The sequence below is a fragment of the Hyperolius riggenbachi genome, chromosome 6, assembly GCF_040937935.1.
Source record: "Hyperolius riggenbachi isolate aHypRig1 chromosome 6, aHypRig1.pri, whole genome shotgun sequence".
Taxonomy (NCBI): Eukaryota; Metazoa; Chordata; class Amphibia; order Anura; family Hyperoliidae; genus Hyperolius; species Hyperolius riggenbachi.
The window spans coordinates 112,604,524-112,619,334 of NC_090651.1; the positions used below are offsets into that span (position 1 = coordinate 112,604,524).

The 14,811-nt window shown below is 42.6% G+C and overlaps 1 protein-coding gene across 5 annotated transcripts in view; it reads right to left on the minus strand.

Moving 5' to 3' along the window:
* The window catches only part of LOC137522524 (very-long-chain enoyl-CoA reductase-like), an 89,841-nt gene that overhangs the window by 13,646 nt on the left and 61,384 nt on the right, over nucleotides 1-14,811 (minus strand). For all 5 annotated transcript variants that reach the window (XM_068242597.1, XM_068242599.1, XM_068242596.1 and 2 more), the window contains 6 exons: nucleotides 11,932-12,035; nucleotides 8,558-8,673; nucleotides 8,364-8,469; nucleotides 6,089-6,161; nucleotides 5,940-5,983; nucleotides 3,048-3,105 (listed from right to left, as the gene is read on the minus strand). In XM_068242597.1, the coding sequence (XP_068098698.1) occupies nucleotides 3,048-3,105; nucleotides 5,940-5,983; nucleotides 6,089-6,161; nucleotides 8,364-8,469; nucleotides 8,558-8,673; nucleotides 11,932-12,035 (501 nt within the window). The remainder of the gene's footprint in view (nucleotides 1-3,047; nucleotides 3,106-5,939; nucleotides 5,984-6,088; nucleotides 6,162-8,363; nucleotides 8,470-8,557; nucleotides 8,674-11,931; nucleotides 12,036-14,811) is intronic.

Below are 14,811 nucleotides of genomic sequence, written 5' to 3' on the forward strand. Positions count from 1 at the left end.
CGCAGATCATGTCCCCTAGTCCTTTGTAAAAGTTTAGGGACAAAAAGCTCATCTGCCAGATGGAGGTTGTAATATTATTTGGAGGTATGTACCATTAGATGGAGGTTGTAATATTATTTATTTACATGTACATGTTACTACACATAGCTCCCAAATGTCCATCTTTTGGAGGGATAGTCCCTCTTTGGAAACCCAGTCCCTCTGTCCCTCTTTCCTCCTCATTTGTTCCTCTTTCAGGATTCATGTACAGATATATGTAAATATATGTATTTTATCTACTAAAAAATGTGTTTAAGTTACTCTAAACTTTGTTCCCATCCTTTAAATTGATATATTTCTTATCTTCAAATGTTATTATGAAGGACAATAAACCAGGATAAAAAGGACTAGTGTGGTCTGAACTATAAAACAACATATTTTACTTATGACATTTTTATGGTATGTTTGACTAGGGGGTGTGATTAGGGGTGTGGCAGGGGTGGAGCTTAAGTGTCCCTCTTTCTTATCTCAAAAAGTTGGGAGGTAAGTAAAGGTTTCCATGGCAACAGAACTGATATCCCATAGTCTTAGTTTGTATCTAATAGTTAAAAATGTAAGTTTAAAGTTTTAATTGTCTCCGTTAATGTTGACCCTTCTTTTTCAGCTCCCATACTGACAAATATTGAACTACTGACCTTTTTTTCATCTGTTCTTTGAGTGTTATCAGCTCTAATTAGATATCAGTGAGAGCTACTACAGTCCAGCAGAGAAACTGCTATGTTAAAGGCCCACTATAGCGAAAAAGTAAGCAGTTTAAATCTGACAGAACCTACCAGTTTTGGACTAGCTTATCTTCTCCGAATTCTCAGGGTTCTCTTTGTTTTCAAAAGTATTTCCTAAACAGCAGTTGCAAAGTCTAACTACCAAAATACTAAGATACTAGCCAGCCTCCCTACTCATTACACACTATTTTGGCAGTTAGACTTAGCAACTGCCATTCAGGGAATGCTTTTGAAAACAAAGAAAACCCTGAGAATCCCCAATGAGAAGATGGACTAGTCCAAAACCTGTCGGTTCTGTCAGATTTTAACTGCTTACTTTTTTTCTCTTTAGTGGTCCTTTAAGCCCTGGATTTCTAGCTTTTACAGTAATAAAAAAAGGGAAAAAACGTAGCCTAGTTCTAAGTAGGATTGGGATTTTACACACATACGGTATGTTTCTCTCATCATGATATATATGTCACTTCGGGTACCCTTTAAATCTTCCTGTACTGTAAATGTTTATACATTGCATATTTGCGCTAACCATCCACTTCAGTGCAAGAGTCCCATTATAGATACCTCTGAGTCAGGGCCTTACTTGTTACATTCATGTCACATCACAAACGAGACAACCTCAGCAATAAAATGCTGCTTCAGTTTGTTGTTCCTACTGCAAAATGCTTTTCTATTAGGGGGTTATAGTCACCGGATCAGAGAGATTTGCTACTGGCTGTTTCTTCCTATGAAAAGCATCTTTGGCAGGAAAATCGTTAAGAGGGAGCGATTTAGCAGCCATTTATCACTGGTGTTTTATGGCCTGTGAGACCAGTCTTTATACACGCCTTGCCAGGACCTTTATTGACACGCTGCTTGCTGTCTGCCCATCCCCTCTGCATATATTAACTCTGGAGTAGAAGCTGGGGGGAGACAGTGGAGAAGTAAGCCTTATCAGTGTAGCTTTTATTACAGAATCTGGCTTCATTGCTGACTCTCAGATATTGTAATGCCTGCAATAGATGCTGCTCACTTTCACCAGCCCCTCTACATAAAGTAGTAAAGGGCGGAAACGCTCATGAAATCACTTACAAAACGCTAATTATTTGTGATTTGTAGTGGGCTCCAGGCCTAACTCTGCAAGGCTTCACTGACTTACATTGCACCCACGGCACCTTGTGGTAAGAATAACAAAACACAGGTTCACAATACCAGTGTGCAAGGGGCCTTAAAGTGAATGGGAACCAGTTCACAATACTAGTGTGCAAGGGGCCTTAAAGTGAATGGGAACCAGTAAAAAAAAATCAGATACTTACTAAGGAGAGGGAAGGCTTGGAGTCCTACAGAGCCTCCCAGTTTTTCTCACAGATCCCTCATTCCAGCGCTGTCACCCCCACCCCCCACCCACCCCCCACATAGCAGTAATCAATCGATCTGTTGAATTCTGCTCTCTGCTGCCGCAAGAGGTTTGGGAAGTCTTCAGGCTCCCGAGTGCTCCCCGAAGACGGGTGGCTCCATACTTTGCCTGCGCAAGCGCAGTCTCTCACACGCTCCTGCATGCGCTGTAGCGAGCCGCCTGTGTTTGGGTGCACTTGGCTCCTGAAGACTTCCAGAGACTCCTCCAGCGGGGGATTCAAACTTGGGAGCCAGCAGTGCAACAAGGGGACCGTGAAAGGAGCAGGAAGGCTCTATAGCAGGGGTCCCCAAACTTTTTCGGTCAAGGGCCGGATGAACATACTTCAGACTGCCGGGGGGCCGGAACATACTTAAAATGATGTTTAAAAACATTACATTGGATCTAGGTATTGATCCCCCCCCCCCCCCCAATCATGCCTGGAGGAGAGCTCCCAGCAGCAGCCATTCAGTCATGAGGCGCCCCAAAGAACGTCTTTGTGTAAACAGTGAAGCATACCCAGGTGACAACCTGCCATCCAGTTGAACAGCAGTGTCACCTGATGCAGAATTGCATTGGAAGCCAGCGAATGACTGCTCATTATGTATGTGGATGGGTGGTGCCAGCACTGCTATTCTAAATGCGGACCGCTGATATTGAGGGGTGCAGTGGGCAACATCTATAAGTTATACATTTTAGTTTGGGGGGCCAGTGAAAAAGCCTTGGGGGTTGCATTCGGCCCGCGGGCCTTAGTTTGAGGACCACTGCTCTATAGGACCCAGAGCCTTCCCTCTCTTTAGGTAAGTATCTGTTTGATTTTATTTTTACCTGTTCCCTTTAGCTTTCGCCAGGAAGATACTGTGTGTGCTTTATTTCCCAAGCACCATTTTCAGATAGGGAAGAAAACAGATATTACGTACCATCTACTCTCAGATTACTCAGTGCTACGTGGATGGAGAAATTACCAGTTTCACACATCTGTATAGGAGAGAGCGAGATAATTAATGGTTCTGTAGAAGCCAGGCTCAGCTGCAGGATTTGATAAAATATGCATTCATGAACTATACCAGGAATTCACACACATATACAGATATTAAGTGTCATTATTTAAAGAGCCATTCCACTTCCAGTAATCATGTATCAAAGCTATAAAAGTCATAATGCAATTTAAACTTATTTAACACTTTCAGTTTGCATCCAGTTATCAGTTTCTAAAACTGCTAAAAAGTACAAATTAAATGTATTGACAACTATGGATACAATGCATTATTTATTGTACGCTTTGGTTTATAGAACAGTGCAAAACAGAAAACCTTGTCTACTTTTGCAAAACCTGGACAGATTGAGAGATTTTTGCATGGAGACAGTATTAAGTAGCATTTTCCATTAAAGCACCACAAGTAAGAAGTCAATGGTGACTGCCATATTTTTAACCGCTTACGGATGGCATGAAATCTACACCCTCTTTTGATCCCCTAATACCAGCCAGGGCATAGATTTCATCTAACCACCACCACGCGTTCTCGCCGCTCTCGTAGTTCCTGCCGATCGCGTCACTGTCAATGTGTGTACATTGGTTTAAGTACTAGTGCAAATTCACATGCGGGGAAAAAAAACCCTGCCTATAACATCTATATAGAGTTGCTACTATAGGAGAAAGGAATGGCGTATGAACAGCACCTCCTGCTGAAATATATACATGCAAATACTTTATTTCATCACATAATTCGTAACAATAAAACCATTTAAAATCCAATATAAAGAGCTACGGTACTTCAGTGCAATAGAAAAATCATCACATCTAAATATACTCGGGTTCCAAACAAATCAGTGCTGTATTGTAATACTGGTTAATAAAGTGCACAAAAATAGTGCTTCAAAATTCATAAGCCAAAGACATCAGGAAAAATAAATATAGGATCAAGGCTGCAAACATGATAAAGATGCTAAGTGAAAATTAGCTCCAACAGAATAGGTGGGCCAAAAATGAACCCTGGGATCCAGTCATGGGCCAACCTCAATAACAGCTGGCCACCTCCCTCCCTTATAAAGTTCCCTAGTGTCTAATGCCCCCCCCCCTTCAATCCCTATACAATTCCCTGGTGTCTAGTGTTCCTCCTCCCTCCCCTATACAGTGTCCTGGTGTCTAGTGCCTCCCCTATACAGTTCCCTGGTGTCTAGTGCCCCCCCCCCATACAGTTCCCTGGTGTCTAGTGTTTTCCCCCTCCCTCTCCCGGATGGCTTCCCTGGTGTTCTAGGGCTTTGCCTCCAATATAGCTTCCCTGGTGGTCTAGAGTGGGCCAAACATAATGCAAAGTGGGGAAACCTCTTGGGGGACAAATCTGACGGCTCTGGGGGCCAGATTTGGCCCGCGGGCCAGAATTTAACATGTAGGAATTAGAATAAGGGCGCATCTGATAGCCTTCCTACACCAGTATAGACATGGTACAGATACAGTATATATTCAGCGCAGTATGCTGAGGGCCAGGAAAGAAGACTGCGGGAGTCCCCTTAGTTGCCCCACATGTTGCACCCACTTCTTCGGGAGGTGGTGTGGCACCACCATATGCCGTTCTCTTATAGTATTGATATTTATTCTTTCATTTCTAGGATGCCAAAGTAGAATGCTGAACTGACCTCTGCTACATGTTTGAGCGATTCATTTGGTCACAATATCTGGTGAGTTAGCCTGTCCACATGTGAGGTGAGGAGGTGGTGAAGATACCTCATGTAAAATCTGACAAGCAAAATAACTGGAAGAATATTTAAGTATTAAGAGCACCAGATATAGACTCAATAGCCTCGATTCATAAAGCATTACCACATACTGTAATGCAGAAAACAGCTGACTTTACCAAGCACTTATGTCAATTCATCAAGACTGTTACCGCATGGCAAGCTGAAATTACCAAACTGTGAGGTAAATTACAGACTTGTGCGGTAAACACCTAAACAATGTCAGTAAATGTCAATTCATAAATACTACAGCATGCGGTAAAGCCCATAAATATTACCGGCACCTCTGGTGTGACGTAAACAGTGTGAGGACTGTAAGAGACTGTGCTGAGCCAGCCGTGGCTCACAGAAGCAGAGGGAACTATGAGTGACAGGAACATAGCCAATAGAAACAGCCCCTGCCTTCTGCAAGTCCCGCTGATCGGATTTTGATAGGTTGCGAAGGCTTCTCGGGTGGAACAAGCTTTTCTACCCCCAGGCAGCAAGCAGAGAAAATGGAACAAAAGCGGTTTCCCCTGGAGCCCTTCCGCCGTTTAACCATTTAGGTTCCTATTTGAAGATGCAGAGGAACTAGTGGGGAAATTACCTAAGCAGGGCATGTTTAAACTTTCTTGGAGTCCATCTAAGCTCAGCTGTGGCAAATAAATAGAATGTTAAGAAAGACTAATAGATTCAGAGCAAGCAGAGGCAGTAAAATAAACATGCACATTCTAAAGGGATGTCGGGATGCCTCTTACTATTGTAATACCCTCACTGCATGGAACAGCGTGAAACAAAACAGACAGCTCCACACTGCTCTGCTGTTACCGAACAAGTTTTTGTCTATTGAATCCGGTAAATTACCAAACTTCTACCGCACCTATGAACATTTTTATGAATTAGCACACAAAAGTCTAAAACACAGAATGCGGTATTTTTAACGTCCAGGTTTATTTTATCGCACAGCCTTTTATGAATCGAGGCCATAGTCTGAGTAACTAATGAATGAGCATCATTGCAACTGGCTGCTTTTTTGGTCAAGACTTTTTAACTAGTTGTACTTTTGTACAAAATAATAATACTCATATTGGACATACCAGAAACATGATCATAGCCAGGCTTATTTGCTTTTTTCCATATGCTGCAAAACACAAAGCAAAAAAAAACAAAAATACTGTATAGTGTATTTTTAATAAATAAACATAACAAAACATGAATTGTTGAGATTTAATGAGTGACAACTTACATGGTGGTGTATACAGAGGGTGATTGATGTAGTATGCCAGCCATGCTGCAAATCCCCAGTAGTAGAAGCAGTTCTGGAAAACAATCTCTCCATTACTATGTTATGTGATTGTCCAGTACATCTTCTCTCAGCTGGTTTATTTCTTGTTCTAACAAGGTTCCTGATTTAAGGTTTTTTTTTTTTTTTTAAGAGATCCATTCCTAACTGATCCTGCAAACCAGACTTGGTGTTTGCTATAAATGTAGAATTGTCGCAGCTTGGAAAAAACTGTTCTGTCTGATTTTAGCTGCCTTACAGTCCATCCTTCTCTGCAGACCACTCCAGTAAGGTACAAATAGGAAATGCAAGGAGGCTGCCATATTTATTTCCTTTTAAGAAATGCCAGTTGTCTGGCTATCTTGCTGATCCCTTTGCCTCTAATACTTTCAGCCATAGACCCTGAACAAGCATGGAGCAGATCAGGTGTTTGACAATATTGTTAGAACTAACAGGATTAGCTGCATGCTTGTTTTTGGTGTAGATCAGACACTACTGTAGCCAAATAGATCAGCAGGGCTGCCAGGCAGCTGGTATTTGTTTAAAAGGAAATAAATATGGCAGCCTCCATGTCACTTTCACCTCGGGTTCATTTTAAGGTGCATATACACCTTTGACTGATGTCACCTGTGGGGTATCAGAACCTTATCCCTTTGGGCAACATTGCTGGGCCAGGCTGCACACAGGTATGTCAGCTGTGTAGCTGGCGATGCGCTGTGTTGCTATGTGGGGCGGGGCGACGTAGGGACCATGAGCAGTGTGTACATGACGTCACGCGGCAGGAAGGTGGTTCGCTCGTGGGTTTGGTATTGGGGGCTGCCGTACAAACGCCTGATTATCGGCTGAAGTGGTCGTTATTGGCCAACTTAAAGGGAAGCTTAAGTCAAAAAAAAAAATAAAAAAATAAGATTTTTACTTACCTGGGGCTTTTTCCAGCCCCCTGGACTCGTACTGTGCCCATGATGTCCTCCTGATCCCTCCGGCCAGCAGCGGTGACCCCTGCAAAGCTGGCCGGTCGCCGCCAGTCAGCGGCTACTGCACATGCGTTGCCCCGAGCCATGTGCACCCTGATCACGATCCTGTGGCAGGGAGTGTTCTGTGCATGCGTTGTATGTGGCAATCACAACTGCGCATACACATAACGTTCCTGGTGGCGGGAGCGTGACTAGGGTGCGCATGGCAAATGACCAACGTTTCAGGGGTTACTACTGCTGGCCGGAGGGGATCAGGATGACATCGTGGGCACAGTACGAGTCCAGGGTAAGTTAAAAATCTTTTTTTTTTATTTGACTTAAAGATAACCTAAAGTAAAAAAAAAAAATGAGATAAACTCACCTGGGGCTTCCCTCAGCCCCCTGCAGCCGATCGGTGCCCTCGCAGCTCCGGTCCGATGCCTCTGGACCCGCCGGCGAACACTTCCGGTTTGGCCGTCACCGGCCGACAGGCATGGGAACGCGAGTGATTGCTCGCGTTCCCAGCCTGTATATCGCCCCCTATGCTGCTATTGCGGCCAGGAGGTCGCAATAGCAGCATAGGGGGCGATATACAGGCTGGGAACGCGAACAATCACTCGCGTTCCCATGCCTGTCGGCCGGTGACGGCGAAACCGGTAGTCGTCGCCGGCGGGTGCAGAGGCATCGGAGCGGAGCTGCGAGGGCACCGATCGTCTGCAGGGGGCTGAGGGAAGCCCCAGGTGAGTTCATCTCGGTTTTTTTTGTAGGCTTTAGGTTCACTTTAAGCTTCCCTTTAAGTCAGATGTCTGTACGGGCCTTAAGGTGGTCAATCACCATACAGTCTTGATTCTACAGCTTTACCAAATCTATGTAGTATACCATACCCTCCAAAAAGGCATTCTAATGCTTTGTGACAGAGATCCTTTTTTAGTGCTTTGATTTGCTGTACATTCCTTCATGTGAGCTCTGTGACTTCAAAGTGATTGGAAGCAGTATTGGTCCCATATTTTGCTATTATTAATTTGTCCTACCTACATTTGATTGTGCCAAGAGAGTGATTTACTAAAAGGTTCACCTGAGTAGGAGCCAAATGTGTTCAAAGAGCAGAAATTCACCACAACTAAAAAGGCTGCTTAATGGGCATGCAGAATGCCTGGACTAGGGCCATACAATTAATAAGTCCCCCCACGGTTCTCCTCTCATTTAACTGAGCCCAGCTATGGTCTACAGGAAAATCTCATCTAAACATCTATATAGTTAAACCCAAAGCTATAGCATGCTCTTACCTTAACAATACTCTTTAGGGGCATTGTGCCATGGGAAAAACGATGAACAAATATTGTCTCAATCAGCCGTTTAATATAATGAAACGAATGACAACAGCATGCCAAGCTACAAAGACACATACATGGGGAAAAAAAAACATTTTTAGAAGATTAAACTGGTGGAGATAAGTCTATTGTGTAATCACTGAACTTACTGTACAACAGAATGGGGACTGGATGTAAAAGCCTTGGCAAGCCCGTAGAAGAAAGGCATCCGGAAATAAAACAAAAAGTATACAAAAAGTGGACCTGCATATTCTGTTAGGAAAACCTGGGACAGAAAACAAAATATCAAAATTAATAAAATAAAATTCATGAAATTAAAAGACCTAGTACATAGTAACTATTTGAAGTTAAACTCTTGGGTAGTAGAGTAATCATGTTTTTTTATTTAATCTCTTAATAAGCACTTGGCAATGCGTTTCGCGGGTACTTGCCCTGAGGAAGTGTGCAAGTACCCACAAAAAGCGTTTCCATGTGCTTATTTAAAGTCTGTTTTCTATTATACGAATTTGTCGTCCTATGAGGTAAGCCACCTCATTTTTTCTATTTTAACTGTTTTTAACACAGTTGTATTACCTATTGGGCGCCTCTTCCCCCCTTGTGTTTCCCACCCGCCCTTGGGAGGGGTGATCTATTTGGTTAGGTGTTTACCACTTCTACAACCTTCTGGAATCTTTTACCTAGAGAGCGACCACGTCCAGTTCATCTGGACACCCCAGTGGAGTAGGGTTTGTTCATCTCCACCTGCTTTCATTGGTCAGTTACCCGTTTGCAACCCTCTTTAGTGAGTACCACCATCTATTACATTATCCTACACATTGTTGTTACCTACTACACCACTGGGGCAGTATACTTTACCTGTTGGTGTCCACCACAGTCTACAGCTCTGTCCATATACACTTGCCCACGTTATGCAATCACGTGGGGCGCGTGGATGGATCACAGAGTACGGAGTAAGCGGCAGACACGGACAGGTAAAGTATACTGCACAGGGTACATTTTACATTAGGGGGTACAGCGCTGGGGACATCGAAGCAGTGGATGCGGAGTCACAAGGCCGATTCCTAAGAGATTTTATGCTGAAATTGATCGGCCTGTGCTTTATGGACAAGCAACAGATCTCTCTCCGATCAGATTCGGTGAGAGAGAGAGATCTGTCTCTTGGTCGATCTGCCCATACATCATCTGATGTATGTATCTTAAAGGGAACCAGAGACGCCAGAAAAAAAGATTTTATACATACCTGGGGCTTCCTCCAGGTCCATACGCACGGATCGCTCCCACGCCGCCGTCCTCCGCTTCCTGTATCCGCCGGTACTGGGTCCCGTAGTTTCAACCAGTCGGCGTCAGCACGCGGCCAATTGCCCGCATCACAGGGGCTCCCGGCATACCCTTACGCGTGCGGCTGCATACTGCGCAGCCGCACGCATAAGGATATGGAGGGATCCCCTGATCATGCGGACAATTGGCCGCGTCCGCCGGAAGTGACGGGACCCGGTACCGGCGGATCCAGGAAGCGGAGGACGGTGGCGTGGGAGCGATCCAGGCTTATGGGGCTGGAAGTAGCCCCAGGTATTTATGAGATCTTTTTTCTTTTTCCATGTCCGGCGTCTCTGGTTCCCTTTAAGTGTTGCATGTATAGAGCAAGTTAATTCACTTGAGTAACTTGCAAGGTAAATTGCATAAATCCTGGTAAACTTAACATGCACTGTCTGCACACATTAGGTTCACCGGGGGACATTTATCAAGAATGTCTGAGACAACATTTTAGTAGGTTTTAGAAATCCATGCAGAACTATCTCAGACATCTTAAGAAATCACTAGATAGTGCAGTTTCCTTCTTAAACTGTTCTAAAATAGGAGGAATTAGGAGTGTTTCTTAGACAGTGCAATGTGTGAGGGAGATTGCTGTTGCTGAGGTAACCAATACATCTGCTGTATTGATACAAAAAATACTCTGGCTGAGGAATTCAGCAGGGGGGAGGAGCCCTTCACAAATCATGTATAGCCTGCACTGCTCAATCTGTAGAAGTGCTATTAAGCACTTCTTAATCTGCAGCAGTTTAGGGATGGATTTGCAGTTTTCTGAGGAACTCCAGCCTAAACAAACATACTGTCATTAAGTTACATTAGGTATGTTAATTAAAATAGATAGGTAATATAATCTCTTACCCACCCTGTTTTAAAAGAACAGGCAAATGTTTGATGTCATGATGGCATCCATCTTTTTGGTTGAAAGGAGGTGACAGGGAGCATGGTACACAGTTCCAACTGTCCTGTGTCCTGAGCACCTCTCCCAGTTGCTAGGCAACGTGAATAACAACATAGGAAATCCCATCATGCTCCACACAGCATCAGGGAAAAAAAGCCCGGGCTTTTTTTCTTTGATGGGTGGAGCTTAGCTAAAAATGCAGCTAAAAATTATGCTTTGGTAAGAAAAACAAAGTTCTGATGCTGTGAAACTGTTAAAAAAACACTAAGCCTTTTCAGTTCTGCTGAGTAGATTTTTAGTCCGGAGGTTCACTTTAACTGTAGTGCAGTTCTAGAAATTCATGCTAAACTGCTGCTAGGAAGTAAGATTTAAGAAGTTTCTTATCATACAGAACAGTTCCCCTGCTAGTTAGAACTGTTTAAGAAGAAAATACTGTTGGAAATGTTTTGATAAATCTGGCCCACTATTCTTTTGTGAAATTACACCCTCAGAGGTGACCAGACCACCAAGGGAGCATAGAGAAGTAGTACCATGCAGCGCTGCATGCTACATGCATGGAGCCGGACTGGTCACTGCTGTGGAAGCACAGAAAGCTGAATGGGCGAGCTAGCTCGGCAGTCCAATCCCACTATCTTCTTAAAGGGGACTCCCAGATGCCACCATGAACCCCCTCCCGGGAGTTGTCGGCCCCCACCTCCTCCTGGGGCACCAGAGGTAGGGAAGATCCCCTTGAACATGGATTAGACAAAAGCTCTGGGGGAGAGGAGGAAAAATGTGTATTAAAAGCGAATGGAAAGCAGCCCAAGTTAACCAGGAACTGTCCATCAGTGAACTGTTCAGGCCATCTCTAGTCATGTTTGTTAAGCATTTTGAAAATACTGTCTTGTTGCTTGGCAACTTGAGATAGTGCCAGAACACTTCCACTGGCTATCTTCTCCCTACAGCATGTTACTTTATTGCTAGATAGGTGAGTATTAAACTTTGCTACAGTCTCCGAGACATAAAATAAGCCAATGGATAATTAAAGTTAGTAGTTGCCACAACTGACCCCTTCAAAAAAAGTTTTATCACCCAGAGTATTAAAAAAGCCCATGTTATGGCAGGCTATCATCCATATATATCTAGTATATATATATATATATATATATATATATATATATATATATATATATATATATATATATATATCTTATCCTTCATGTAACCTAAAAAAATAAATCATTCCACATAAACAGCTACGGTAATTATCAGACCAGAACATTTCAGCTGAAAGAAGATGTACATATTGAGAATCTAAAAGAGATGCTATTTTACCATTGTCCATCCAATCTGAGGGCCCAGATCCCTGAAATATAAGGTAGCTGTTGTGCCAACTGGAAGATCCTGTAAGATTTCTTCATCCTTCAATGATCGGCCTTCTACAGAGAAAGCAATTGAAAATTACTTGTAAGAAATGTACACTTATCTAGCATGACAATTTAGCAGACCTGATTTTCAATAGCAGAAACAAAGAGAAAAATAATCACAACTAAAAAAGAACAAGGGAAAAATAAACAGGAAAGACTAGGTACCCTAAATACGAGTCCATTCATTACCAGCGTGGGCCACTTTGGAGCAGGGTGAAGCTGAAAAAAAACGACTGACCCTGCTCCTGCACAAACTCCAGGCCCGCGTTAATTATTATTCACACGCCAAGTTGTAGCTGTTCGGACATCAGCCATTGCCAGTGGCTGATATTACCCTTTTTTTTACTAATTTGTAAGGCGTCTGGCTAAAACTCCGGGCGCCCAAATCAGGCATGCAACGCTGGTGCTGAAAGAATCCACGCAGCGCTGCGCCAAAATCAAATGCCTCGCCTAAATACTCTCCAAATTTCATAAAGACAGGTGAAACTAATATAAATCACCAGTTACCTATAAAAGCTTAATGTCAAAGTCAGGGGACTTATATTAGTAGTCAGGATGATGATTGTCAGGAGCTCTTTGAATAGGCCTCAACAAAACGGAACATCACCCTGCCGACAAAAAATATGTGGGACCTGCAGACACATTTACTCCACTGACAGGGTAACGATACCAGGTTCACAACAGGAGTACAGAATACAAGGTAAATTTTCTTGTGGGTCCACCAATCTGGTATATCTGATCATGTGTGCTAAATGCCCCAATGTTATGTACGTGGGAGAAACTGGACAAACTCTGCGCAAACGTATGAATGGACACAGGCACACTATTAATGATACCAAATCTGGACTCCCAGTTGCTACACACTTTCGGTCCAACGGACACAGCATGGATGATCTTCGTGTCACTGCCCTGAAGGGCGGCTTCAAAACGTCAAATGACCGATTAATAGCAGAAACCAAATTTATAAATTGTTTCAAAGCTGTGCAGAAGGGTCTGAATAAGGACAACAACTTTCTATATTGGTATGAGATGGATGATATATGAACTGTCTCAGCCACCCTAGCTGAACTTGTGAACTAAGAATTTACGATACCTCTGGGTCAATCCTAATACCAGGTCTGGGAGCAATAAAGTAAAGTAAACAAGGATCCTTATCTTACCCCATTTAGATGGTCTGTTTGTATTAAGGCATCTTAATGATGTATTTATGCTTGAAAAAAATATCTGTTTTTCCTTTTGATGTTGCATGTATATAAGCTGTCTGTACCACCAGCTTGCAAACTAACAGGATATAAACCTGACGAAGGCTGCAAGGCCGAAAGCTTGTTTATTCTTATTCATTTGTAGTTAGCCAATAAATGGTATCATCCTGATTTAAAACTTCTTGATATTAGTAGTAAGTTATACCTGTCCCTAGTTTTATTTAAAGGTGATCATTGACAATCCTATTTCCCGAATGATCGACTGTCCGATCTAGGCCCACCAAAACAGGGAAAAATTCTAAGCAATCGAATCAGACTAAAAGAATTGTTTCAAAACTCAGATCGATGGAGTGATCTATAAAATGATTGTTGGTGGCCGATCAGCACCATTAACTGTACCCGATTCAATTTATCATATGGTTGATCAATTAGGAATTTGTACCGTTAATGGGTAACTTAAGATATAACTGGACAACTAGTGCAGTTGTCCAGTTATATCTTAAGTTACCCATTAACGGCAATTAGCAGCAGTACAATTCTGAATCGTGAACATGACAATCAACATATAGTCTTAGCAGTTTAGCACTCTCTCTTTTTCACTTTTTTTCACTCTCACTCACATCGATTTGGTGAGCAGCACTCCTTAAAAGCTAGAGGCTCGGATCAACCTAGGCATTGCAGAAAACCTTGCGTTTTCTACACTGTGCATTTTTGGGGGTTTCTTGCTGCTTTTTTGGTGTTTTTGTATGTATTTGCAATTGTGTTTAGTGTTTTTAATGATTTGTGCGTTTCAGGTTTTTAGTTATTTACATAATCAATGGAATTAAATACAGTAACATATTTAAAAACAAAAAAACCCATGTAAAAATGCATTCTTCTGCATCTCCATTGAGATACATCATAAGCGTTTTACATGCTTTTTGAAAAGTATGCAGCAAGTTGTGTGTTTTCAAAAACGCACAATGTTTAACACGGTAAGACTTGCATTAGTGGCAAAAACACTAGTGTTTTCAGCAAAGCTAGCATTTCTGACTAGTGTGTTCCTAGCCTCAAGCAAGCAGCTTGTAGCCCTTATTAAATTCACTTTTTCTTCTAAGTTTTCTCCTAGGAGAGAGGTCTGTGCACAGCAATATTACTGCTGCTTCGTGCATTAAAGTGGACCCAAATTAAAAATTCAAGATTTTAGAAATAAAATATATTTTCTAACTTATAATAATAAATAGCAGCCTTTTTTTCAGCTGCATGATGACAAATATAAAATATTTTACATTTATTGGAGGAACCCCTCCCTTCCTTTTATATTGCCGGGACAGAATCTGGCAGACTGGTGGAGGAGATAAAAAACAAAACACAGGCTGCTACTGATGATGTCACAGAGGAGGTGATCTCAGCTTGTGTGAGATTTCACATAGACAACACCCCTGTGAGGGAGGGTAGCTGATGACAAACACACCCATGATCTAAAACCTCCTACTAAGGTCAGAAGTAATGGCTGCCACCTGTATAACCCTAGCTATGAAAAGAGAAGGGTGAAAAGCATGCACTGAAATGCTCATAGGCTTGAAGGAGTGTTTATTTATCTTTGT